Here is a 27,195-nt window from a genome sequence, read left to right as displayed (position 1 = left end):
TCCTCAGATTCCCACCCACCCCTGCTGCAGTGTAATCAAGTATCCCCAGAACCAGCTCGTGTACCAGATTCCAAATAAATGGAAAAATATATATATATATCAAAGAGTCAGCCTATTTGGGGGCCTTCTACTGGGATTGTGCGAAAGATAAAAGGCAGAGTGATCTACTTCCAAGTGTGCGTGATTAACACAGATACACTTCGGACTGAGAAATTTTTTTATTCTAAATATTTGTTCAAATAGTACCAGACAATTTGAAATCAATAAACTGTGTCGAGTGGTGAGGGCTGCGGCTGTTCAGAAATGAGTAACTGGTGTGGTGCCACGCCGCGGGGCCGCCTGACTCTACCCATGAAGGACAATTTGCGGTCTTAATCCTTTACATCAACTACAAACACCAGCCACGGTTACAACTGTTCAAAAACTACTCTCTCAACTAGTTCAGACCAAGGGGACTAAAGAGGTGAAACGTGGCCCACGCGGCCTGGGAGCGCGTTCCTAAGCTTGGCTGGAGAATTCTACAAATATACACATAAATACATTAAGACGAGGATAAATAATCAGGGGAAGAAACGAAATGACTCGCTTCAAATAATAAATACAGATCGTTGAGTCCGTTGCAATCCTTACGGGACGGGAAGGAGCATATAAATTAAGGTCTCCGCAACTAAGCTAGACTCGGGCCAGGCCCGGGGCTGTCCGGGCGCTGGTCCCTCTGCAGAGCGCGCCGCCGATGGATCTCAGACTTACCTTCGGGACATCATTACCAGATTAGAGTCCCTCGGTCCGCAGTATATGGCACTGTCAGGGTTACAGAGGAGAATCCGTGCGGCTGATTTATGGCGAGTAACCCAAAGGAGGGAGCGCCTGGAGGGGAGGCCCAGTCGCCTGCGTCTCGGCCGCTGTTGGCCCGAGACCCGGGAGGCGGCGATCGGGCCAGGGCGAGGGAGGGGGGTCACCGAGCTACCCCGCGGGCCCCGCCCGCCACCCCCGCCACCAAAGCAAAAGAGGTAATAGCGCCGCGAGTTCCGGCCGGCGGCGGCCGCTACAGATGCGTCAGTTTGGGGGCCTCGGGCAGGCGTCCCTGAGACGAGTGGTGGGCCGAGAGATCTGTGTAGGTGGGATGAGGGTCGCACGGTCCATGGTGATGGTTGCCGGGAATCTGCGCGGCGCAGCTATAGTCCACGCTGGCCGAAGACGGGTGCGAGAGGTGGCCCAGGTTGAAGACGGGCCCGGACGCGGGCGCCATGGAGTCGACGAAGTTGCCACCCACGTACACCGGGCTGCCCTGCAGGTTGGCGCTGGCGAAGCCGCCGCCGTTGCTGGCCATGGGGTGGGGCTCGAACTCGGGCGCCGCGTAGCGCTTCTGCTGTGGCAGGCAGCTGCTGAGCGGCGCCGTGTAGGCGGCCAGGCCATACATGTTGGGCTGAGATTTGGCGAAGGCGGGCGGCGAGGGCGCGTCGTAGGCCAGGCCGGGCACGGGCGGGAGCTGGCCGGAGTAGGCCACGTGGCCAGCGGCGCTGCCCAGCGGCGGGCTGCGCTCCGGGGACTGACCTGCCGGCGAATGCAGGATGCCCTTGGCCTTCTGGTCCTTCTTGTACTTCATGCGCCGGTTCTGGAACCAGATCTTGATCTGGCGCTCCGTGAGGTTCAGCAGGTTGGCCATCTCCACGCGGCGCGGCCGGCACAAGTAGCGGTTGAAGTGGAATTCCTTCTCCAGCTCCACCAGCTGTGCACTGGTGTATGCCGTGCGCACCCGCTTGGACGCCGGGCCCGGCGGGCTCTTATCCTCGCAGCTCTCTCCTGGGCAGGAAGGGAGATAGAGGAGATGCTGAGCGGGAGGGGGGTGGTGGGCACCCAGGGCCGGAGCAGGGTGCTTCTCTAGCTCCCTTTTCTTCTTCCATCCCTCCCCCAACCTTACTGCTGGCTGGCTGGAGTGGGGGAGAGGGGCGTCTGAGAGGTGAGACTCCTAGTGGGACCTCACACACCCGGGTCCTACCTATGAGTTGCACCTGAACACCCCCCCCATCTGCCTTCTGAGGTCCGATTCACTCTGCCGCCTCCTCCCCTCCAGCCTAGTCCATCATCCTGTCCCTAAGGCTAAGGCTGTGGAGGAGTTTAATGAGAGACTAGTAGCAGCTGGTAGGGCCTAGCCCCCACTCCCAGCCCCCATTAAAGAAGGGCCAGACTTCTTTGAACACTCTTCCCAACCTCTGCTGGGGGGTTAGGGAGAAAGGCACCCTCCTCCGCCCCCTTGCTCTGGGGCTGGCTCCTGGGCAAAGCACTCCAGGAAGCACAGAATGAGGGTGGAGATATGGGCACCTCACTCCAGCTCAGCTGCACCGAGGGCTCTGCACCCCAACTCAGGGAACTAATAAACCATAAAAATACCGCCCCACAGCTTCTGGGGCTCCAAGGCCAGCCTGGGTGCATTTTGAGTATTTCAGGGCTAGGACAGCAGTCTCAACCTGGGTTTCCATTACCCCCCTCCCTCAGCAGCTTGTCCCTCCCTCCCTGGTTGTACAAATGGATTTCTCCTGGGAAGGAGGGGCCGGGCTTGTAGGGGGAAGGAGGGGCGGAAGAAGCTTACAAGCTAGAAGGCACTTTCCCCCTAGGAGCTGCAGCCCCGGAGAGATCCTGGCTAACCAGAGACTTGATAGCAAGCTAGCTATATCAGAGACCTCAAACTAGCCCTAGACCTGGAACCAAATTCATCTACCTGAAGATAAACTGCGTCAAAGGACACAAGGCCAGAAAATTTTAGGAGCCAAGCAAGGCTGAGTGAAGAGAGGTAGCAGGCCTTAGAGCTCCTGGGCCTGCCCATCTTCTTCCACATATCCTGAATGGATCCACAGAAGATCTCAACTCTAGGATCTCCCTTTTCAGGAAGAGAACCTCAAGGCTGCTCCCATTTCAGAGCACTTCGTTTTCCCCTAGTTTGCCCCTTCCCAGTATGGATTTGCTGGGATGGGGAGAACTGGGCTGGGGTAGACCAAGTAGAGATCATGGCTGGGTCTTGGAGGCCCTGGTTAGATTCAAGTGTGCCATTCTGTGGCTTTGAGATCTTGGGCAACTCACAGTTTCCTTATCTGTAAAATGGAGCTGTTATCATATACCTACCTCAAAGGGTTTTTTTTTTTTAATTAAATTAGATAATGCTTATAAAGCATTTAGCCTGGTTGTTAACATGGAACCAGATTAGCACTCCACAGACTTTAGTTTTTATTAATTAAAGGGAGTAGGATTCCTGTGTTATAGGCTACATAAGAACCCATGCTTGGAGAATCATAATACCTGACTTCAAGTTTTGAGGAGCCATCAGACGGAAGAAGGAGCTAAGTCATGACCAGCAGCCCAAGAAAGCAGATAGGAGGTCAATATAAGAAAAAGGCCACCTAGTCATAACTGTGGGAGTTGTCCCACAGCAATGGCACCAGCAGCCTGGAATGGAGCTCCCTTTCCCTGTAAGGACATGGCTCCAATCTGGGACACTAAGAAGAAAGGCCATTTCCGCATGAGTACAAGTATACATCTATGGCCTCCAAAGCTGCACTTGCAGACCCAGGTCTCTTGCTTCCTAGGTGAGCTAGCTTCTTGGGGTCATTCTGGGGGACTTAGCCTAGGAGGAGCCGCCTCAGAGAGCTACCTGCAGTGGCACAGCTGTTCTTCTGCTTGGAGTTCTGTCGGGACTCTTTCATCCAGGGGAAGATCTGCTTGCTGATGGTGGCTGAGGATCCAGAAGCATTGGGCCCACCCTTGGCCTTCTTGGCAGGCACTCCTCCTCCAGGATTGGTGGGCGAGGATGGGGGCAGGGTTGGTGGCGGAGGAGGGGGTTGTGGTGGTTGCTGCTCTGAGTTCAGGCCAGGAGGCTGGCTACCACCACCCGCACCCTGGCTGTTCCCAGTGCCAGGCCTCATACAGCTGCCATTGAGTTCAGTTCCTTTGTGGGCTGGGGCTCTCAGAGGTGCGGAACTCTGGATAGAACAGGCAGAGCCCGGGTAATCAGTGTCCAGGGAGCTGGCAGCAGCAGGGGGTGGGTAAGGCTGATGGGGGGTGCCATAGCCATAGGTCTCCTTGCTGTAGCCATAGCCTCCGAAGAGTCCTGGGTTTTCATAGTAAGCAGCCTTCTGCATCGTGCACTCAGGAAGTTCCAGGGCCTGCTGACCCAGCTCAAATAACATTGACCACCACTGTCTCTTTCACTTCGGAGGTCTGCCCTGAGAGGGCTGGGGTAGCCCCAGGCTCCAGGTGACCTGTGGAGAAGAAAAGTGAAAGGCCCCAGAGGGACTGTAACTGACAAGATAGTCAATATAGAAGGACCAGCTAGCCTGTGCTCTCCGCTGCCTACCCACTTCCTAGGGGGAGGATCTGAGATTTTATGACGTTCAGAGTATTTGAACCTTGCAAAAGTCAGAAGGAATTTCTCATAAACATAGGGAAAGACCTTTCCTTCTCTTGAGCTCAATTCTATCCAAGAGAAGGGGCTTCCTCCCCATCCAGAAACTATTTTCTTTCTTCAAGATCGTCAATTTAGCTTTTGAAATGGCATAGAAAAGCACTTATGGCCTCATACATTTTAACGGCTGAGTCTCCCGCTGGACTTCGAGCTCCTTGCAGGCAAGGACTGTGTCTTATTCATCTATATATTCCTAACACCCAGCCCAGTGCCCTGTCTGTACTAAGTGCAGTAAATGCTTGTTGAATGAGTGAATGTATGGGTCAATCAGTCAATCATTGGGACACCCGAGGGTGTTGATGAAAAAAGAAAGCTCTATAACACACTCAGAACAGCCAGAACTCTCAAAAAAGAAGAAGAAGGGGCACCTGGGTGGCTCAGTGGGTTAAGCCGCTGCCTTCGGCTCAGGTCATGATCTCAGGGTCCTGGGATCGAGTCCCGCATCGGGCTCTCTGCTCAGCAGGGGGCCTGCTTCCCTTCCTTTCTCTCTGCCTGCCTCTCTGCCTACTTGTGACCTCTCTCTGTCAAATAAAGAAATAAAATCTTTTAAAAAAAAAGAAGAAGAAGAAGAAGAAAGTATCTCCCCCACCTGATTTCAAAATCACAGCATCTTTCATGAAGACCCAGATAGTCCACTTTCTGGTGACAGGGTGAGAATCCGCCCAGTGAACTCTGTGGGTCAGCCCTGTGAAATGGACTAGGAGATAAAAACCAAGAACACTTAGACTCCCAAACTTATTTTGAGGTTAGAAAATGTTTCTTCTCTTTCATGTACATTTTTCTAGTCTTTACTTTGTCCTGTACTACTTTTAAATGGATACTGGAAAGGGTGAAGACGTTTAGAATTTGAAATGCATGGAGCATGAGAGAACATAGGACGCTTTATAATATAACTCTATCATTTTTATCTTGCATCTATTGTATAAATATATATTATTATTGACCTCTGCTCTGGATCCTCCAGGACAGCCCAACTCCACCCTCTCCACAACCAATAAGAGAACTTCCCATGCCATGATGAATGGACCCAGAATTAGAAGAAGAAGAAAAAAAACTAAGAAAAATTCTATCTCTTTTGTGTCCTCTGATTCTTAATGGGGGTTTCCCTTCTCACCCACTCCACCCCCTTCTCCAGACTCCTAAGGAGTTAAAGTATAACTAATACCATTCAACCACTTTTGTCTGCTTGATAAAGAAAACTCATAGGTCAGCTCCCTGGTCTTCATTCTTGATCTCCTCTTTCAGGCACCTTTCCTTCCTCAAAACTCCCCAGGCTTCCATCATGGTCATCCTGATGGACCACATTGTCTAGACAACTTATGTGGCCTAATGGATTTGACCACTGGGATCAAAACCACTCCTCCATTCACTCATTTCTCCTCCACTTTCACCAAAGAGCCCAATTTTTAAAATCCTTCATATTAGCCTTTGTTTGGTAGTATTGTTGCCCTTTTTGTTGTAAAATATAAGGGAATCTGGCATTTATCTTGTAAAGACATAGGCCCTTTTCAATGGGATAACAGAATACTAGGATGTGTTTTAGGAATTATTTCTTTTATTGTTCTTAAATGTATTCAGTTAAGATATCTACTTAGCAAAGCTGGTCTTAATCTTTCTTTCATTCATTTTCTTGATCATCCTCTGACTATTAAAGTTACTGAATATCAAATGGAAAGTTACATCCCCATCCTGTGACTAATATTGATGTGTTTGCCCCCAAGGCAAAGAACTGGGTATTCTAGCTTTGTTTCTGGACTTTTCTTGGATCCCGGTTCCAGTCTTAATCCGTGGGCTCTCTGGATGTCAAAATGGTCACATCTGACACTCAGACCACCAGAACTCACTGTCGCTTCTGTCGTTTCATTTACAACTGTGGAAGCAAAATACATGCCCCCCACCCCACCCTTCCTCCCAGGTTGACCAAGTTTACCTCAATAGGTGGACAAATCACATTAAAGTAGCTTCTTTGGCTACTGACCAGGTCTTTGAAACAGATGGTTTTACATACATATTTGTTCCTATGGCATATTCCTGAAGAAGCTCTGTGTACTGCGCCTCAAAAATATAAATACTTGGCAGCTTCATGAATAACCTCAGCGCCTGTTCTCCTGCATCTGTTTTCACTGTCTTAAGGAATTTCAAGGCCTATTTGATGACACCCCAATGTCTATTGCCCCAGAAGCGAGGAGAGCAGCCCTCTCCTCACCAGGAAGGGCTTTGCAGCCTTCCCCCACATCCATATTATAATGTCCCAAAGAAACCAACTGTCCTAAAACAGAACCCGAGAATATTGTTACAAAATTGGTTTAAAAAAAAAAAAAAAGGCTTATTTCTTTCCAGAAATCCCTACTCCTTGTGAACTCTGCTTGAACCTAAAAAGCAGGAATGGGTCATAAATCACTTGGACAATGGTCAACTGTTCAGTGGCTCATCTTTTCGATCACCACCCCCCCCTTTTTTAAAGGCTTTCTTTTTTTTCCCCGCCCTTTGGTACCTCTGCTCATTTTTGCTCCAGGACCCAAATGCCTTGGGGTGAGGACTAGCCCCTGTAGGGGGAGGGGCGGTCTGGGAAGTCCTCGCTGCCCTTTTCTCTCCTTCCTTCTCCCCTCAACCCCCGGGGTTCCGGGACCGGGCAGCCTCCCAGAACCCCAAGACACAACCTCTGGCCCCTTCTAGGGTAGGGGCACTAAATGGGATCTGGCTCGATCTTTCTCGCGGTTCCGGGAGGTTGCCCAACTCAGCTCGGAGGCCCAACCGCAGGCTGGGAGTGCAGGGCCGAAGGGTCCCCAGCCAGAAGGAAGGCGGCCTCAAAGCGACCGCCCTCGGCCGCCTGGGCCGCTGGACCACCGCACCCGCCGAGCGTCTGAAGCCGCGGAACCCTGATACTTCCTCACTGCACTTAATTCTGCCCAGGATCAATACCTAATATGATACCGAATAAATAAAAGGCGCTCACAGCGGCTAGGGGACGGGGTTATTAAGCAGCTGGAGCTCTCACGGTGCATATCAATGCACCTGTCATTGTGGTTTGTAACAAAATTTATGACTGCAAGCAAGGCGGCAGTAAACGCTTCAGTAAGGAATGAAAAGAAAAACACTTCCCAAGGCCCGGCACTTTTCAGAAGTGGAAAACAGGCTCCGCGTAGGAGGAAGAGCAGCAAAAGAATTCCCTACTCCGCACTTTGGCCGGCCCCGCGCCCCGCGAGCAGGGAGACTATATAAAGTGGCCACTGCCCGCCTCTCGGAGCAGCTCTGCCGGGCGGCTGGACGCGGGACGGGACGCGCGCTGCCTCGCCGGGGGCCGAAGACCTGCTGCCCGCCGCTGCCTGGGGACGCCGGGAGGCTCGCTGGATGCGAGGAGGCCCGCCCGGCGCTCGCTCGCCCGCCGGGGCTGTGAACACACCGAAGGGTTGGGGAGGGAAGGGGCGGCAGTCGCCGGGCTGGGACTTGGTCGGTGGTCGTAGTAAATTATAGACTGGTAGAGTCAGGGCAAGTTGAAAGAGAAGGGGGAGGCGATGGTTTGCCGGTTGTTTCTGTTGTCTCAAATGTTTCTAAGGTTCCAGTTGGCCTTGGCTCCTCTCCCTGTTTCTTCCTAAACCAGGGCCTCGGAAGCCCACAGATCTCTTTTTAGCACCAGACTCTTGCTGGGCATCCCCGTTAATTCGCTGGAACATGGCAACGATTCTTGCTCCCTGTTGGCTTTGCTACTTTGGGATTCCAAAATCACCCCTTTTCCGAGTTGCTCCGTGGGGATATATTTGCTGCAGAGCTGGGATAGCTTTCTGCCCGAGGTCTTTCCAGCTCTCAGCCTGAGCCTCTTCTGCCCTATGGGAAGCCCTGAGTGCGCCTTCTAAATCATCCTTATTTAGCCCAGATAACTCAATACTTAATACACCCTGCATTTAAGGCACTGGGTTCACCACATTAAAGGACCATAAATTTGAAGGCCGATGATCGGTTATCATGTAACGGGCAGCAGTTCACACTGAGGTGATCCACTTCAAAGCTGCCCTTTGTTTTATGTCTTGATGTATGAATCCTGAGATGGCTACCTTGAGTTGTAGGACAGATGGAATTTTAGTGGAAATTATTTTTTTTAATCACACTACTCACCACAATTGTGTGTGTGTGTGTGTGTGTGTTCTCAAATTTTGTCGGTAACTCTTTTTAGGTTCTTCGGGTTCCTTTTGATATTCTGTTGAGGCAGATCTGGAACAAAATGGAAAACTCTCAGTGGCAGTTGCTTCTTTCTTACCCAAACATGTTAAGAGGCTTTACCCCTTTTAAGGGTGTCTTAATCAATTTGACTATTGTATATGTTGCCCGCAGTCATTCCAGGCGCCTTCTCCCAGGCAGAAAGGAGACTTGGTTGGCTTCTAGAGAGTGAGTGGACTTTAACACAAAGTCTTTGGCGGGATGAGAGAAGGAAGAGCTCTGACCTGAGGAAAATGCCAGACCCTCAGGCAGGGGATGGGATAAGTGAGTCAAAGGCACAAGGGGAATTAGTTCTCTCCTCCTGCTTCAAGCAGCCTCTAAGTACAATCTCCTAGGCCAAGCCCACCCTCCTAGAAGTGAAAGAGAACTTGCAGAATTAGGGCGGGAAGAAGGCTACAGAATAGGGCCCCAGAAAGAAGAGGAGGAATATGTGGATGGGCCTGGGTAGATCGTAGTCAATGGCTGTCCTACTCAGCCCCAGTGGAAAAGGAGCTGGGAGCTATTTCCTGGTTTGTACATTGTATCTTGAATGGTTCCCCTGAATTTATTTTATTACAGTAGGTACCCACTATCTTCCTGGACTGGGCTGCTCACCCACTTCTGGGTAGGGATTAGGCCGCAAACCATCCAAGAAACAAACATCCCTTCCACCTTCACCCAGAAGCAGACCCAAGCTGCCCACCACTGTGGGTGCCTAACGGGTGCCTGTTCAGGTCAGGCCAAAGGAGAGACAGAATCCCCCCTCTTGCATCTGCCCTGTGCAATTTGTCGACTCAGTAGTTTGCAAACACTAAACCACGCAGGAGAAAGCCCCACACAAAGCGATCCGGTCCCTTCTAAAGACCAGAGCACGAAGCCATAAGCCTTTGAAGTGACCTTTGGCTCACACGGCAATAACTCACCCCTTAATGAACACCCAACGGAAGCGCCTCAGAGAGATCCCGGCCCGGTAGGGCTCCTAATATCTTGCCGGGGCTTGAGCTTCCAAGCCAGCCTCAGGCCCAGGGGGCTGCCCCGTAGGGCTGTGCAGCAGGGGCACACTTTACCCAGGTCCTAGAACCTGACGGGTGGGCCCCAAAGCCACTTTATATGATACATTCATCGGAACGGACATCAACTTTTGCCGCTTGACTCTTTTATTTTATTTTATTTTATTTTTAAAAGAGGGTTCTTTGAAAGTAGGATCTTCCCCTCAGAAGAGAGCTAAATTGAGAGGCCACCAGGGCCAGCCCCGTGCTGCCTATAGCTTTTCTTTTCCCAGCCATGGAGGAACAGGGTAAGTGTGCTCCTGGGTGCTCTGGGATGCCCCGTGCACCCTGTGCTCTGGTGCAGGCTTGGGAAGGGAAAAAGAAAAAGGACCCCAAGGGGGACAAAGTTGGGCCACCCAGAGTCCCCGCTGCCTTCTCACGCTGTTCCCTGCTCAGCCCACCCACCGTCCAGCCCAGGCCCAACATCAGCCTCCTGCTTGCCCAGAATCGCAGGCTGAACCCGGCTGGCTCTGGTCCACCAGCTCAAGTACCCTTTCCACAGCCAGAAACTGGGGGAGCAGGAGGTAGCCCTATCTGTGAGCTGTCAGTGAAGAGGTGGTCTGAGGCAGACCCGGCCCTATACCCCAACCCCCACCAGCATCCCCTGTAAAAGTCTTTAGGATAGGGAGCCTTGGTGTGGATTATTGAAATTTTCGGGGAAGTTATAAGTGAGTGCTCCATGGGGCCAAATGAAATGCTGCTCGCAGTAATTGGATTCAGCTGACTAAGTTGGCAGGCGCGCCGCTCCAAGGCAGCAGGCGAAGAAAAATGTCCAGCGACTTTAAGTTCTGATGGAGCCAAGAGCAGGCGATTGACAAAACAACTTTCCTGCTCTCCTTTGATGGTGATGCCCTTGGAAGTCAGTCCCTCTCTAGCTGGGGCCTGTCCCAACTTAGGCTAAAGGTCTGATCCTTGCTTTTTGGGACCCTTCCCTACAGAGGCCCAGTCTGGCCCGGCTGTGTGGCATTCTCCTGAGCCCGGAGCTGCTCACTTGGATTCATGGAGCTGCTTATTTGGGCATTGGACCCGGGAAAAACCCCAGGATGAATTGTCCTGTCCTCCTCCAGCCAGGAGCCACAGGATCCAGTAAACAAAAGGATGCGAGGAATTTAGAAGCCAAAATATGATTTAGCTTTCGTCCTAGGTTCTTCGGGGAGAAGAACTCAGGAGCCCTGAATCTTTTCTCTGACACTACAGAAGTCAAAACCTAGATTAAGGAGGGGGCATGTGGAGGAGCCTCTCAAACTCTTCTGAGTAGTTTGGGGGTTCTCTTGAATTTCGGGGAGAAAGCCTGAGTAGCACTTTAACCTCTATAGGAAAAAAGTATTAAGCCAGCAGCAAGAGATAAAGGCATGAGTATGTGGAGCTAGCTCCCAGAACAATGCAGGGAGCTGGCTGGTCACAGAGTTTATTTTAAATACATATAAATCAACCTGCCTGTGCCCAGCCAGGCAGCCCAAGACACGGAATTAATATGACGCTCCATCTTACTTTGGCAGTGACAGTGTAAAAAAGTTTCTTTTTATTCATTTCATTTTCCAACCCATTCTCGCAACTGCACATTTACCCCCAAAATACTTCCTCCAGCCCCCGACCCCTTCGCCGACCCTCTCCTCAAACTGCCACCTCCTCCCTCCAACCCTACCATCAGCCACCCCCCAAGCCTGGCAAGGTAGTGTGTCCTCCTAACCTTTGGGTAGGCGGGGAGCACCCCCACAAAGCGCACCTCCTTACGATTAATCACCGTCCTCGATGTATATGTAGAAGTGTATCTAGGTCTACGAGGACTGCCTCACCAATTGGCAATAATCAAGATCACAGATTACACAAAATAAATCATATTTAGTATCCCATTCAGGGCAGCAAGCAGCCCGGTGCCCGAAGATTTCCATTTTGTCATGCAATTGCTTACCTGGATCCCAATTTATCATAAACCTGGTGTCCTCGGCCTCAGAGGGGGCGCCAGTGGGGGGCAGAGCTAGCCTTCCCCCTTTGTCTGCAGACAACACTGTCCCAACCCTGGTCTTGCGCGCTCGCAGACGCGGCCATATACCCGAGCACACAGAATTCCCGGTAGAACGGAACCAGGCTGAGGTTCAACTACCAATAAACGCAGGAGGAACGAGTTCGTAGTCCCCGAGCTGGCTTCGCCCGCGCTGCGCGCCCGTCGGTCCACCCGCCCGCCTGTCCGCTCCCAGGCCCAGAGCGGCGGCCACCCGAGCCCCCACCCTCTCCTGGGTTCCTGCCCAGCCCTCCCAGACCCCCCAGAGCTCGGGGTTTGTTTTGCTTTCGGAATGTGGCCCTTTCTGGATTTGGAGAGAGCCCCGGAAACCCCCTCATAGTCGGGAAATACAGACGCTGCCTTCAGATGCGAGCATATTTGTTCACGTGACCCCGAGGGAAGATTGTACTGATTGAGGCTGAAACTTTCACGCCATCCAGCCCCGGAGCGCAGCCAGGCCTGGGGGCTTGGAGGAGGGGCAGGAAGCGTGGGATCTGGGCCCATTCCCCGGAGCAGACACGGGTGGGCATGGAGCGGAAAGAAAGTCCCCGTCTCGTCCCGGACCAACCCAGCCCCAGCCTGGCCGCCGGCAGTGGGATGGGGGCGCTGGAGTCTCTCCCCCTACGACCTCTGACCCTGGCCCGGCCTTCCACCGGACTGGCCTACGGACTGGAAATTTTAGAGGCTGCCTCTCAGAGCCGTCTCCGGAGGCGGCTGTGGAGCATCAGAGGCCCAGGGTTCCCTTAGCTCCCCGGCCGGCCGAGCCCGGTACCTCGCATCCGCACGCACCCAGGCAAGGCTCTGCCTAGGCGGACGCGTTGCTCTCCCACTCCCGGGACGAGACAATTAGTTGTGGCACAGAAGAGGCTCCGGCCCTAAGGTGGGTGACTCTAGCTCCCAGACCAGGCCAGACACTCCGGGGGAACCCCACCCCCCACTCCCACCCCCACCCACCCTCACCACTGCTCGAGGCCTTGGCTCGTTCCGCAGACGCGGCGGCGGAGCCACCACTCCCGAGAGCCAGAAAAGGCGCCTAAGCAGCAGGCCAGACCGGTAGCGGTTTCCCCTCTCCGCGCCTTGCGCACTCCACTCGGGCGCCGGCGGCCTGGAGCTGCCGAGGCGCAGAGCCGCTGTTTGCCGAGACCTGCGCGCCTCCCAACCTGGGCCGGGCCCACGGAATCCGCAGGCCCCGTGACTGACAGGCCGCGGCTTCCCGCTTCCTGCGGCGCCTCCCAGAAGGCGAGGAGCCTGCGGTATCAGTCCTGGTCGGGCTGATCTGGGAGTCAAGGGAGCTTCTGTTTAGAAATAGCACATCGGGACCTGTTCCCAGCACTCTCCAAGTGGTCGGGCGGAATTTACCGTCACAATTCTGCGTGTGAGAAAGAGTTAAGCTCCCAGCCAGGGTGAGCGACCAGCCTCTAGGTCCGAGCCTGCCAAGAGCTACCCCCCGCCCCGCCCCATGGACCTCTCCCGGCCCGACCTGCACCCCGGAATCCCGCAGCGCGGGATTCTCCACCCCATCCCCGAAGTATCGTTGTCATGGCCAGTTCTGCTTCTCAGTGGCAATGGGCACGGAGCAGATGCCCTGTCACCGCTTGCAAAGTCTCCGACAGGCGAAAGCGAGCATGAATGTGCTCGGCAGCTCCGGAAGAGCCGGGGAGAAGGGGGTAAAGTCCTCTTCATCCCCCCTTCAGAAGCACAGAAGTCCCCGAGGACAGGTCACAGGCTCGAGCCCCTAGACGGGTCAGGGAGCTCCTGCTTTTGTTCACCTGGCCGGGCCTGGCTGGAGGCCCACTCGGGAGGCCTCTGGAAGCTGGACTGTAGGTGCCCCCAGCTCACCCCCACCCGGAGGATCCTGCCTCCCAGCCTCCCGCCAGGGGCCGAGCAACGGGCCCGCAGCAAGTGTTAATCTCCTGCCAAAGAGGGGGGCCGATTTGCGGGAATTTGTCTCCAGGAAAGGATCTAAGCCTTCTTCAATCGGAGCATATGTTCATAGAGCAATAAACCGGAAAGATTTACAGTCCTCGCCCGGCCCCCAACAGCCTCGCACCCTTTCAGGAATTACTTACGATGATTTATCACATCAACCCGGGCAATTGTCACACTGATAAAATAGCCCGGGCCGGTGCCCGCCAAGCCCAGGACTTGGGAGACTGCTGGCTGCCCGGCTGCCAGCGGGGCTGGGCAGGCTTTTGTGGGCTCCTCTCTGGGCCTACCAGGGGATGTTGAGGTGGGTTGTGGTGGGTGGGGTTGGGGAGGGAGGGGAGCAAATTCTCATTGAGAAAAACGCAAGCAGCTCAGAGAAAGCGCCTGGAATCTGCGTCGGAGTCGCTTGCAAAGCACATAAACATTTGTCATCTTTGAATAATTGAATTAATGTATTATTGTTTGAATGTATAATTCATAGCGGAGGAAACTTTGTCTCTATCCTGACGGGGAAATATACACAAACCAAAAAAGAAATCAAAACATACACACAATCCCCAAACAACTACCAAACACAGCCAACTCCAGCCAGCGGAAATCATCCTCAAAGCCAACGGGAGCGGGAGCGAAGAAGGCGAAAAAAGAGGCTCTCCTCCCCGGCACTGGCCCTGAGCTGCGAGCTGGAGGAGAATGTCCGCTGCTGTCCCAACCCAGAGCCCCCGGCAAGCTGCGGGTGGAGTGGGTGGGGTGGGAGCCGAGGGGCTAGTGGGACTTCAGGGCTTCTTGGAGGGTGGGAGAAAAAAGGCTAAAATGGGAGGCGACAAGACAGACAGCCTTTGCACCACGACTTGGCCTCTCCCGCATATCCCTGCCCAGGCTTCCTTTCGCCCCCGGGGTCTCTTACTCCAGCCGTGGGGACTTCTAACCCGTGCCTTTATTTTAGATCTTCGCCCAAATTAAAAATACAAAAATTAAGGGTAAGAAGGGGAAACTCTTTGCGGGGGTGACAGAAGCAGCAGAGCTTGGGTGGGAAAGGAGAGGAGTGAGAGAAGCAACTCGGAAATCATTATCTGTTGGTTAAAACCTGCCTGGGGTAAAATTTCAACTCGATTTTATAGCCTTCTATTATGACGCAAAGAAAAATTTACGACCCTCGCTTGAAAAGAGGGCCGGGGCCTTTTCTCACCGGTTTAAGAATAGGCAGCAGATGCCGTGACAGCGACCATTGTTCCCGGTAGACACAGGCGACCGGGCAACCTCGGCCCGCGTGCGCCAGGCGCGTCCCCCAGCCGGGCGGGTTTTTAACAACTCCTGTTGTTTCGGAGCAGCTCGCGCGCACCCTCGCCCCTCGCCCCCTCGCCCCTAGCCCCTCGCCCCTCGCACACCCCCACATGCTCACACACACCCTCTCGCGCGCTCGCAGACACACACTCGGCCGCTCGCAGTAATTTTTCATAAGTGCAAAGCTTTGCTGAACCAAAGGTCACCATCCAAGCCACTAACAACTTCTCGCCGGCGCGCGGTTCCAAATCAGGAAGCAAAGGGAACTATTTGTCAGCGGCCCTGACAGCTAAGTTCATTAAGGATTTAAATCTGAAGAAATAAAAGTCGCCAAAATATTTACCTGCTGGCCGCGCTCCCGCGCCCGCCACTGGGGGCCCGAGGGTGGAGGGCTTGGGGGCGCCGCGCGGCCCCCCTCGGCGGGTGATATTCTTGGGATCCCTGCACTTTCCAAGTCGGAGAGAGCCCTTTGCGTGGCAGATTAATGACGACTCCGTGTTTCTTAAGGGACGTGCTGAATTAATTATTTCGCCAATCACGTGGTCGGGACTTGTAGAAATCTATTCTTATCATCTTCCTCGCACTTTGAAAATTCTCCGGGTTATGAGAGGCCCTCCCCCGGCTGCCGGCGAGCCCCGGCCGCCCAGCCAGGCGCGGGGGGCAGGGAGGGCTCCCCAACATGGCGGGCGGGCGGGAAGCGCCGTCTGCCGAGGGTCCCGATTTACTGTACTGTACTCAAGCGGGCTCGGCTATGGACTCGCTTCCTCCTCGTCCCTGCCCGTGATTCAATACACACCACGGTATTGATGTATTGGTGGGCACAGGAGGAGCCATTAACCAGAAGACGGGCAGAGGACAATCATAAAATGTGTCTGAATATTTAAACTTCTGTCTGCACACTTATAAATACACATGTCCACGCGTCTGAGGCGAGCCCTTCCATATATTAAGGACACATGTCTGATTTTATGCATCCTGCTCATTTCCTGTCGCGAGCAAGCCCCCCCCCCCCAGCTATTTTGGGACTCCTGTCTTGGCCCACTCTTCAAGGCCAGGCAAAGACCAGAGAAAGCCCTCGCGGGAGAAAAAAAAAAAAAAAATAGCGCACGCCACTTTTTATAGTGGGGAGTGTTTATTGTCGTCTCAAGGGCGGAGGGGGCTCCAGGGGAAGGAGGGGCAGGTGCAGGAGGCCCCAGTGGGGCTGAACAGCACAGGAAAAGTAGGAGTCCAAGACTGGAGGCAGAGGGGTCTGGTCCCAGTAGCCACTGACCAGTCCCAGCTTGGCCCAGAACCCAGCACTCTTCCAGAGTTGGGGGGCGGGGAGCGCATGCAGGGAAGTCTCTCTCCCACCACAAAACAAAGAGAGACTGAAGGGGTCTAGGGCTGACCCGGGCCACACAGAGAGCCAACCTGGAGCCTCTTTTTAGCCTAGGAAGTTACTTATTTTCCTAAATAAATAAATAAATAAATAATGCCCTGCAGCCTGAATCCAAGCTTAGGCTTCTCAACGCCCACAAAATATGGTGGCCAAATGGGAGTGTGTACTTGTAGGGGAGAGGTCAATGACAAATTTGCTAACCTTACACAGTTTAACCTTCACATGTCAGGCACAATGCAGAAAATAATAAAATAAATTGTTAATATCGAATGTTAGCTTTTAGAAGACTTAATGAAGAATGCTTCTGCGGAGGCACCAAACAGGATGGAAGTTTCGCTACACCTTTTATTATTTCAAATATAGATCAATGAATTACATCAAAACTACAGGCAACAATTAGTATAAATAATACTTTAATCAGTGGCAGCAGAACAGTGGTCAATTCTATTAAAAAAGCATCTTGTGTGAACAGACACCATGGGGCTGACTGACAATGTCATCTCCCAACAAAAGGCTGCAATGGACAAAGTGAGATGGGAGTCTGAGGAGCAATGTCCTCAGTAAACACTTCACTCCTCCCCAGTCACGACCCCAACACAGTTAAAAAAAAAAAAACAAAAACACCAAAACAAACACTTCTGGCTCATATTTGGGGGAACAAACTGGAAACAAATGAAAGCAAATGGGCACTGCGCCTTTCCACATCTAGGTTTCTCCAGAGTACGTTCCCAGATGGAAACTCATTTCCTTCCCTGCCCTGGGTGGTGGTGGTTGCAGGGGAGGCACTGCTTCTTCCCTGCCCCACTCCTGTGGGCCCAAATGGACGCTGGGGTCCAATTGGGACCACAGGGTTGAGGGCTGCCCCCTGGGCCATCCAGGCTCCATTAACATTTCAAAAGACAATCCCTGGAAACTGAGGAGAACTGAGACTTATAAACAAAGAAGTTGTTTCTCTGACTAAGTTACTTTTCAAAGTAGTGGGGCTACATTTGAGAAGAAGCTTGGGTTTTCTTCATCAAAACATGCCTCTTGGCTTTCCTGTGGGGTATGAGTGAGGGCAGCTATGCAATTTTGGCATTTGGTCTACAGCTGGAGTGAATAACCTGAACTTCTGGGAAGGGGGAAATCTATATAATAATCTTTATAATATATATGTAGTTTGGTGTTGTGAAAATATATTCTTTTTCCCCCTCCCAAGGAGAAGGTTCAATATATTCACAGATTTGGGCTTTAGGAAAGAATCTTAGCAACTTTCCAACTTGCCTAACCATAGCGGCTCTTTTCAAATGCTACATCCAAAGACTGCTCTCCATGTTAGAGGGAGAAAAAAAGAAGAGAAGGGTAGTTAGAGTCCAAAAGGTTAAGGGTTTAGAGGTCAGTCCTCCCGGCTGAAATACAGCTAATCGAATAGAAAATTTGTCCTCTGGATGAACCTGATTCTGTAATTTAGCCGAACTTCAGTAAAATACCTTTTCAGCTTCTCAACGTGAGGGCGTCAGAAAAAAGACGTCTTGACTATGTATGAACTCTTTGCTTTTTGTCATAGAAACAATGATGCGAATAATGCAGGAATATCCATCTTTAATATCCCGACGTGGCGATATTCAAGTATTGCCATGTGCAAGTCTGAGAGCCAGGCTCACCCCAAGGAGGAACAAAGAGCTGTCCCCAGGGTCTAATACAAAAGACCAAGGCTTGGAAGATACTTTAGAGAAGTGGAATTTCAGCCTAGGGACTCAGTGAATACCTGCTCTCAGCTCTCAGGAGACACCAAAGAACATGCGTGCAGAAAAAGTCTTTTTTTTTCTCCCTCCACCTAAATATATTTTTAAAAAATTATCTCGGAACCTTCTGAAGCATTTTGAAGCACTGAAAGAAATAGCTCCAGGTTTGAATCTCTCTTTCAAGCTCATCCTTCTCCCCCCAGCCCCTTTTGCCACTTTTCCGTAGCTACAACCAAAGGGTTTCTTTTTGGAGCCTGAGGCTTTGGGGTTTAAACTTCCAAAGTCTTGTTTCATTTGAGTATATGAACTCTGGCCATTACCTTTGACTCTTTCCCCCTTATCCTTAAGGGTTAGCATTTTAGAAAAATGAGCTTTGAACCCTTCTCAGGCAAGGCATAAGAAAAATGACTGAAGAACATCACTCCTGTTGTTTGAGAGTGATTGTTCTTAAACCACTATTCTTTAAGGCAAGGAAGAGGGCCTGAAACTTTTATACTTTGACAATTTCTGCTTCTAATTAATGTGTTGAGGAAAAACTTCCTTACATTTGTTTAAAAAATAAAAACTTCAGGAAAAAAAACCCTAAGACCAACTTTTGTGGACTTCTAGATTCAATTAGTTTTCTGTCTCTTTTTTAAAGCAAGATTTCCCCTACCTTCCCATTTCCTCCCCATTACATACCCCCTCTCCCATATAGGCCGTACTCCAATTCCTATTTTAAAAAACTGCTATATGGGTTATTTGGAATCCAGCATTTGGAATCCAGTTGGAACAGAAAATTCAGTCATTATCTAATGACCCAGAACATAGAGGTTTTGTTTTCTTTCCCCAGAAGGAAAATGTTGGACCATTTGTTTCTTTCTTTCCCCTTTTCTTTAATCACCCAGAACTAGTTGTAAGCACAGTGCTGAAAAAAGCACATGTGGAAATATATTTTCAAGAACTCAACTTTGAGTGGACCCTTTCCTTCCCTCTAAAAGGGTTAAGGGCCCCCTACACACATTTCCGGGGAGTGGGGAGGGGGTGGAGTTCAAAATAACGCTTACAGCCAGAAGTTAGTCCACACATCTCTGATTCTTCTCCCTGAAACTCAGCCCCTTTCACCTTCTTAAGATTTTTGGCATTAAGATGTCAGTTATTTCTGTACCCCATCCATCCCCCAACAAATAAATATTTAAGCAAATATAATCTAAACATAAAATAACCCGTTTCCACTTTCTTCTTAGACTCATTTCTTTGGGCATGGGGCCACTGGGAGCAAAATACTTTTTTTTCACACTGGAAATTATACAGATAACCAACAGAAAGTTCAGAAATCCTGGCCCGCCTCTCCTGTTTCCACTGAAAGCACCTAGGGCAGGGTGTGTGTGGGGGGTCAAGCTCCTGCCTCAACTCCCCCACGTTATTAAACCACAAAGATCCCTGTAGGGGTGGGGTGGGGGAGGATGTTCAACTTCACACTGGGATAAAGTATCTCACCTTCATTTGCAAATTCAAAATCCAACAGCAGAGATTTTCATAAGTTTAATAACTCGCCAAGGTTTATGTTCTCAGTAGCTCCTGCCATTTGATAATGTACTTAGAGAATCCCGCCCCCCTCCCAACCCCCATTCCGCTCCAGGGAGGGGACTGCCCTCGGGCAGGATGCTAACCTAGTCCGAGGGCGGCCTGCGAGTCCCAGGTCCACCCCACAGTACCTTAAAGCCCAGGGAGGTGACAGCAAGCCCGGCCTGCCCCCGCAGCTTCGGCTCAGCCGGGAGCACAGGGAGGAATGGGCCCAGGTTCCCCACTTCTATAAGGTGGTCAGATCCGTGTGGTGGTCCTTGGCCAGAGGCTGCAAATGCTGGCCTGGAGCAGCTGAGGAGGAGCAGGAGGAGGAAGAAGAGGAGGAGGAGGACGAGGACCTGCCTTTGGTGTTGGGCAGCTTGTGGTCTTTTTTCCACTTCATCCTCCGGTTCTGGAACCAGATCTTGATCTGGCGCTCGGACAGACACAGGGTGTGAGCAATTTCAATCCGACGGCGCCGCGTCAGATACCTGTTAAAATGAAATTCCTTTTCCAGTTCTAGGACTTGCTGCCTGGTGTAGGCCGTCCGGGACCGCTTGGGCTCCCCGCCAGTGTAGTTGGGGTTCACTGCGAGACAAAACAGACAGCATGGTCAGGTCAGCGCCCAGCCACTCGTTAGGCCCCTTGCCACTGCCGCTCACTTCCTGGCGCGCCCCGAGGCCCCGGGCCCTCCCCGCACACTCCCCAGCCCGCTCCCTTCCTCCCTCCCGCCCTCCGGTCCTCCCTGCCCCGAGCGCGCACACACGCGCACGCTCACTCCCACCCACCCTCCCACCCACCAACTCCCCCAGGCTCCCCGGGAGAGGATCCCCAAATGTGCTCCCATCTCCCCAGCCCGAGCCGCGAGCTCCAGAATTCCCAAGCATTTGGCGATCCCCCTCTCCTCTACCAGGTTCCCTCGCTCTGAAAATGGAGTCCTCCCCCACCCCACCCCCATCTCCACCCCCTTTTTCGCCCACAGCCAAGCAGCCAGCCACATGGTCCCGGCCTGCTCCCTCAGCTATAAAAATTTATGGAGAGAGTAATTGCAGCGCCCATTGAAGCCCCACACGCCCCCACCCACTCGCACCCCCTCCCAGGGGCCCAGGCCTCCAGGCCGGGGTGGGGACTGAGAGGTCGCTGGGCCTTGCCTTACCCGAATTCACGTGCACCTTCTTCATCCACGGGTAGACCACGGCGGGCTGCTTGAGGGCCGTCCCGGGGGGCGGCTGCTTGAGGCCGCCCGGCTGGCTGCAGACCCGGGCGCTGGGCAGGGGCGCGGGCGGGGGCGCGGGGGGAGCGGGGCACGGCTCTCCTGGGGCTCCGTAGTGGCCGCCGGGGCCACTGGCTTCTTGCCCGTGACCCCGTGGGGGCAGCGCGGAACCGGGCCCAGTACCGCCGCCGCCGAAGGTCTGCTCACCGAAGTCGGGCCGTGGGTAGAGCCCCGGGGGCTGGAAGTCTGCACCCTGCACGCCACCGCCGTAGTAGTCGGCGCCCTGCTCGCCTAGGTAGCTGCCCTGCAAATACTCCTCGCACGGAGGGAACTTGGGGTCCACATACTTGGAGTTCACCATATACGAACTCATGGCCATTAATTTCAGAAGGTAGAAAATACTAATTTTTCTCGTGTTGTCTTTTTTTCTCCTTCCATAGGGCCCTCCTACTTGCTGTCAACTGAATAAAGTTGGCGGCCATGTGACCAGGCCAGCCAATAGCGAGGGAGCGAGTTTATCACCGGGTTGGTGAGCATCTCATAATTTTCACAAATTTAACTAAATACATACGTGTAATCAAGTGACTCGCCATGGTACATTCGAAGGCCCCCACCAGATGTTAATGTAGTTCTAGAGTCCCCAGCACCCTCGTTCCTGGCAGGTAATCCCAGCTTTTGTCTGCCACTGACTTTGTTAACCTGGAGTGCCCTCTCCACTGCCGCCACCCGCCTCAAAACAGCCCCCCAAAATGGGTACAGTTCAAGGAGGGGGATGAAAGCCCAAATTTGTCAGGCTGCAGAATACCACCAGGAGGGTGGGCGAGGCAGCCCTGGACTTAGGCAGAGTACCCCAGGCAGGCAGGGCTCCCGCCCGCGGGAACAGGGACTCTGCCATACAAAGGCCGAGTCCTGGCTTTGTCTTCGTCAGGGTCACCCAAAAGTTACAACAAGCTGGCTGGCCTGAATCGAATCAGGCAATAAGTAACTGCCAAGCTTTCTGTGAGTGCCTAGGCTGGAGCGTTTCTGGCCAAAGCCCCTCTCACAGGTATGGGAAGACTGCCACCCACAGCCCCCCCAGCTGCTGCAGCTGAGAAGTGGACTTGGAAGCCATGGATGGCACCCTCACCTCACCCAGATGGTCTCCAAAGGACCCTGCACTCCTTCTTCCCAACTGGCTTTTTCCCACATGGCAGTCCCTGACCAGTGAGTCCCCCTCACTGGGCACCCTCTGACCTCACCTCATACTCCCTCAGGGCAGAGCTGGGGCTGGGGCTACCTGGCCTTCCACCTTGCTCCCCAGTCCCCCAAAACCTACCCCTTTGGCCCTGCATTCATGCAACCAATTAAAGGATTACACAGGAGCCTCGGAGGGGCTTCTCCAGGCAGACTCCATTATGTCACCAGGCTCAGCCCATCCTCCTGGAGTCTAAGGTAATAAAACAGAAAGAAAACTGGCCCGAGCCCGCTGCCTCTGGCCTCCGCTTCCGACTATGGCCATTTCGGAGAAACATGAAGTTTTTGCATCGACCATATATTCCCCTAGAATCGAATCTGTGACTATGTGGATACCACACAAATTCGGTTCTACAGGGTATATATAGACAACGTTACTAGCTCCGGGTTCCGGCCAGAGTGGGTACCCCGACTGCTGCCAGCCCCGGCCTCTTCCTCAGAGCCATCACGGCCCCGATGCAGCCACTCGCACTTTCAGAGAGGGTTCAGGTAGCTTGAAGAGCTTGGTGAAAATTTGCAGCAACGAGTTCCCCATCCTCCGTACCAGGGCCAGAGGGACCAAGCAGCCAAGGAGACGGGACAGTCATCTTAAGGAAGAAGGAAAGGAAAGGAAAGGAAAGAAAAGAAGAAAGAAATAATCCATCCCAGAAATGGCGGCTTTATTACCCCCCCCCAGATCCAAATAACACCCCCTCCCCTTATCAAGTGGTATTTTCCTGAAAGGAGCAAATGTCCTCAGTGGCAGAAGAAAAGATGCAAGAGGGGAATATCCTCCACCCATTCTTTTTCCCAGCGCGGAGGCAAGCCAGGTTGGCTGACAAAGCTAGTTCTCACAGAAGTCTCACGTTTACCTTCCTGGGCCCTGTGCGGGGCGGGCCTCTTGGTCCTGCTGCTGCTGCTGCTGCTGCTGCTGCGGACCCCGCGGCAGGCACTGCTTGCAGGCACCGAGCTGCCCTGGGCTAGGGTCGGCGTGCTAATGGTGAAGGGCAGGGCGAGGGGTCATTCGAAATCATTTACAAACATATCACAAAGTTTCATTATTTTTGCTTTGCCGACAGCAGCACACAAGAGTACAAAAGTTCATGAATTGCACCCGCCCCAGCGCCTCAGCGCCGTCTAGGGCTCACCCCTCCGTTTGGGGCACGAAGAACACAGACATACTCAGGGCCCCGCTGGATTTCAGGGGCAGAAGGATGCCTGGGCTCAAGAGGGGGTTTTTGGATCTCTGACCGTAGGCCAGAGGTGTTAAAAAAATTTTTTTGATTGTTTTGATTTTCTCCCTTATGATTCAAAAATGAGTTTCAGCCTCAGCCTGAATCTTGTGTGGTAGAGCAGGGAAACTCTCCTCTGCGCCTCCCCCCCTCCAAAAGCCTGGCAAAATTGGCTCCCTGCTTCTAGTCTGCACTTTCGACACTCCCCCCTCCACCATCCTTTGGTTCCAGGGCTTTAGCTATTTTATAGGGACTTCCTGGGTGCCAAATCTAAGGAGAGTCTGAGGCTGCCCCACATCAAATGCCCTTGTTGGGGGAGATCCCCCCAAACCTCCCCTAATGCCAAGCACTCCCACACACCCACCTGCCTGGAGACACTGGGCCTAGGCTTTATCTAAATTGGGGGATCCTGCTGGGCTGGGTGGGGACTGGGTGAGGGTACACATTTTCATATTTGTTAGACGCTGTGACCTGCATTTCACCTTATTGCTCCACTTGCTCAGACAGGTCAAAGCCAACGAGTTATTGATGAACAAAAGCGTTAAATATTCACCTCCCGCTCAACTGCCCATACAAATGCTTTTGATCTCTCGGGCTTTTTGTGCAGCTACAGGGCGCCGAATGTGGGTTTGCAAGCAAGGAGCACTTGCAGAGATAAGCACCCAGAGCAGGGGGAGCAGCAGGAAGGGGGCAAAACCAGGGTGTCCTGGGGACACCAGATTTTCCAGCCTGGAGCCCAGAGCTGGTTTTATTTGGGCCAGCTTGAGCACTAGAGGGGAAGTATGAACTGGGCAGACTCTCCACTTCTGGGGCGAAACACAGCCTCCAGGAAGTCAACTAGGCTGCCCACCCTGGAGAGCAAAGAAACCTGGCCCAGAGCCAAACCCTGGCTTCTTCCACCCTGGAGAAAAGGTGTCTCAGCAGAGAGGAAGGGTGCCTGGCTTCCACCGCCCTTCTACATTCGATCTTACATTAAAATAAAATAATCTCCATTTTGCAGTGAGGGAGGAGGTCACTGTTTTCTTCCTTCATTCTCCTGCCACTACCATCATCTTAATGAGATAGTCTTCCTGGAGATTTCACAGGCCTCCTCAGAAATCTACCTGTCTTCTGGGCAAATGCAACTCAGAAAGATCCAAACTTCTGAGCTCAGGACTCCAAGCATCTCTGCCCCCCACTGCAGCCCTACCACCACCAACAACACCACGACGTTTGCCTGCAACACCAGTGGCTCTGCCTTGAAAATTCTGGAACTGCAGGCTAAGAGGACCAGAGGTGAACCAGAAGGGTCGCATCACTCCCTCCTCGCTCAGCCCGGGTCCCCAGCCCAGACCCCAAACCTCTGGGGCTCGGGCCTAGGGTCTGTGGGGGGTGGGGCGAGGAGGGGTTTCCACTTAAAGCTCAGAATTCGCGCAGCCCTTCACGAAAGCGGACCAACTGCCCACACCCGCAGCCGTAGAGGGTGACGTTTTTCTTTCTTCTTTTTTTATTAAAAAAACGAGAGAAGAGAAGTTGGGCCAGGCTGGGCAGCGGAGGGGAACCGCGTTGCTTTGGCGTTTGGCAGGCTGGTACGAGCAGAAAGCGATGCTCGCCGAAACTTGTAAATAGGGCGGGCTGCTAATTAGCTGCAAGCTCTTCACAGAAGCGGAGGCAGCAGCGGGGCTGCACCTGTGCGAGCTAGGGAGGCCTGGGGAGGCCCAAGGAGACCAGGGTGAGAGCCTGCGGTGTGTTCTCTTGGTTGGGTGACTGTGAACTAGGCCCCAGAAAAATCTATCCAGGAGCACAACTTCGAGCCTCCACACCCGAAGAGAGCTTCCCTTGCACCGCCAGGCCAGGGCGGCTAGGGCCCCTCTCCCACCCGCCCAGTCCTGTGGGCCGGCCCTTCCGCCAACAGCTCCCCAGTTCTCAATACCGCCTCTTCGCAATTCGGAAGAAACGGGAAGGTACTTACGGCGGCAGTCTCGCATGGTCTCGAACCTGTTGCAATGAAAACGGGGGTCACTTAAATTCCACAGGATAATAAAGCAGAGACAGAAGATACACGGAAAAATGACAAGGCCCAGACACCCCACCAATACCCAGACCTCCCCGCTTCGGGTGCCGCCCCCAGGAATTGCGCCAAGTTCTCCGCGGAGCGGGAGACCGCAGTCCTCAAGGGCACACCCAGGGAGTAGGAGAGTATTGGCCCCCATCACCTCCCCCGTTCCATGCGCCCTTGGGCAAAACCTTACTGGTTGCTTGGCCCGACTCAGGCTGCCTGTAACAGGGTTTCCCCAGTGGGAAAACGGGAAGCGAGGAGAAAATGGGCCTTTGTGTGTTCCCTTCTGCACAATCAGCCGGGTGGGCGCAAGTTCACCGGGGAGGGGACAGCCGCTGCATCTGTCCCCTGCCCCAGGTCCCGGTCTGGGTCGCTCTGGCGCAATTCAACACCATTTCGCAGTTTCGGGTGGGTTTCAAATTCCCCAGCCCCAACTAGCGCCCCCAAAACCTGGCTTCTCCCCTTTCCAAAGAAGGACCAGGCATAACTAGGACTTTCCTTCCCACTTCTGCTCCAATTCAAAACAAAGAGCAATTTCCAAGGGAAATGAGGACCTAAATGATAACCAAAGGAGGAGGAAAATCGATGGGTTGGAAGGTAAATAGCAATGCTTTAGATTGTCCTGCAGCTCCATGGATGTGGCAGCATTTTGTCAGCATTGCTACTGGAGAGCCCACAAAGCAATCTTACAAAGCGGTGCTCCTCACAGGGGCTGGTGTCCAGCTTTAAGTTTTCATCTATTCTAGGATGGCAGCCTTCCCTGAGAAATCTCAGAAGCAAAGCCCTCTCCATCCTCATCCTTTCTCTCCCTCCCCTACTCTCCCCCACTCTCTCACTCTCTCCACCTAGACTACCACTGTTTAGCTCCACGTCTGAGACAGATGCTCCACTGGGAGGTGGAGAGAGACAGTAAGTCCCCTTTTGTGAGGTAGGAGCCCTCAGTTCCTAACTTTCTATGTGCAGAAGGGAGGGGAGGATCCCAAGATTCCCACTCCATTTGTTAATTTCGGTTTAGGCTAAAATGGAAATTCACTTCTCTGGGACTTCTGCTCACCCCAGGAAGGAACGACAAGGCAGAGAAATCCCCCACCCCTGGAGCTGTCCTGGAAAAAGTAATAAGGGACTTACTGGTTTTCTCTCCTAGTGGGCAGGGGAACTGGGAGTAGCACTGTCTCCTTCTGAGCCTGGCGCTAGCTGGAGCCTCTCACTTCCCTATCGCTGCTCCAAGAACCAAGCATCTGCACTTGTATGCTCTTAACCTAATTTATGGTGGGAATTATATTTTGGCTTGTCAACTCTCAAGCCATAAAACAAAGTTTATTGGAATCACGTGCTCGTAAATAGCCACTCAGGTCTCATCTCTGCACAACCATAAATAACCTTCGGCTTTAAACTTTTATTCACTAAATAAAGGTTCACTGCAACTGTTCTCTCACATTTAAATAGTTCCAAATATTCAGGATGCAAGGGGGGTCATATTCATATCAATACCCTGGGCTTTTCAAATAGCATCTTTTCAGACAAGTCTGTTTAAGTTGGGAGGTAGTGCTATTTCGAAAAGACTGGTTGGTGGGCATGTCTTATGATTCTTTGGCTGCATTCACTGTGAGTACCTTCAACTGCTTTCTTTCAATCATTTTCTAGCTCTAGATATGGTAAATAAATAAAGAGGAAAATCAAAGGCTACTTCTGACACCCTTATACCAGGAATTGTTTGAGATTTTGTTCAAACTTCAACAGAAAATAGGGTAGTTAGAGAGAGGCTGGGTGGGCTTGGGGTGGGGGGCAGCAGTTGGAGTTAACACTTGGCTCTGTATTGTTGTGGATGGGCTCAGTGAGAAAGGTGAAGGTAGCTACATGCCTAGAGGTTTCTATAATTTGCTTAGCTCTGAAAGGGGAGCCTTTGCAAGTGACCAAACTGCTTAAAACAGCAAGACTTGGGGTT

General features: G+C 52.6%; 2 protein-coding genes across 2 annotated transcripts; both read right to left on the bottom strand.

The window, feature by feature from the left end:
* Nucleotides 1-1,045: 1,045 nt before the first annotated feature.
* On the bottom strand, nt 1,046-5,118 carry HOXD3 (homeobox D3). The gene is made up of 3 exons (XM_044240940.1): nt 5,046-5,118; nt 3,647-4,253; nt 1,046-1,803 (listed from the first exon to the last, which is right to left on the bottom strand). Exons 2-3 carry the CDS (start codon nt 4,179-4,181, stop codon nt 1,046-1,048), a joined length of 1,293 nt encoding a protein of 430 aa, XP_044096875.1. The 5' UTR covers nt 4,182-4,253; nt 5,046-5,118.
* Nucleotides 5,119-16,613: 11,495 nt separating this feature from the next.
* Nucleotides 16,614-22,283, bottom strand: HOXD4 (homeobox D4). The gene is made up of 2 exons (XM_044242392.1): nt 20,712-22,283; nt 16,614-20,143 (listed from the first exon to the last, which is right to left on the bottom strand). Exons 1-2 carry the CDS (start codon nt 21,145-21,147, stop codon nt 19,803-19,805), a joined length of 777 nt encoding a protein of 258 aa, XP_044098327.1. The 5' UTR covers nt 21,148-22,283; the 3' UTR covers nt 16,614-19,802.
* Between the last annotated feature and the right edge of the window lie 4,912 nt (nt 22,284-27,195).

Source organism: Neovison vison, chromosome 3 (genome assembly GCF_020171115.1).
Source record: "Neovison vison isolate M4711 chromosome 3, ASM_NN_V1, whole genome shotgun sequence".
In the NCBI taxonomy this organism is placed as follows: domain Eukaryota; kingdom Metazoa; phylum Chordata; class Mammalia; order Carnivora; family Mustelidae; genus Neogale; species Neogale vison.
Note: the sequence above shows the minus strand (reverse complement) of the source record. Positions and strands in the feature narration are given on the sequence as shown.

Coding starts and splice junctions, on each gene's coding strand:
- HOXD3 (XM_044240940.1), bottom strand. CDS start 4,181: ATGTTATTTGAGCTGGGTCAGCAGGCCCTGGAACTTCCTGAGTGCACG. Junction 1,804..3,646: donor GAACAGCTGTGCCACTGCAG/GTAGCTCTCTGA, acceptor CTTCCTGCCCAG/GAGAGAGCTGCGAGGATAAG.
- HOXD4 (XM_044242392.1), bottom strand. CDS start 21,147: ATGGCCATGAGTTCGTATATGGTGAACTCCAAGTATGTGGACCCCAAG. Junction 20,144..20,711: donor GAAGGTGCACGTGAATTCGG/GTAAGGCAAGGC, acceptor TTTGTCTCGCAG/TGAACCCCAACTACACTGGC.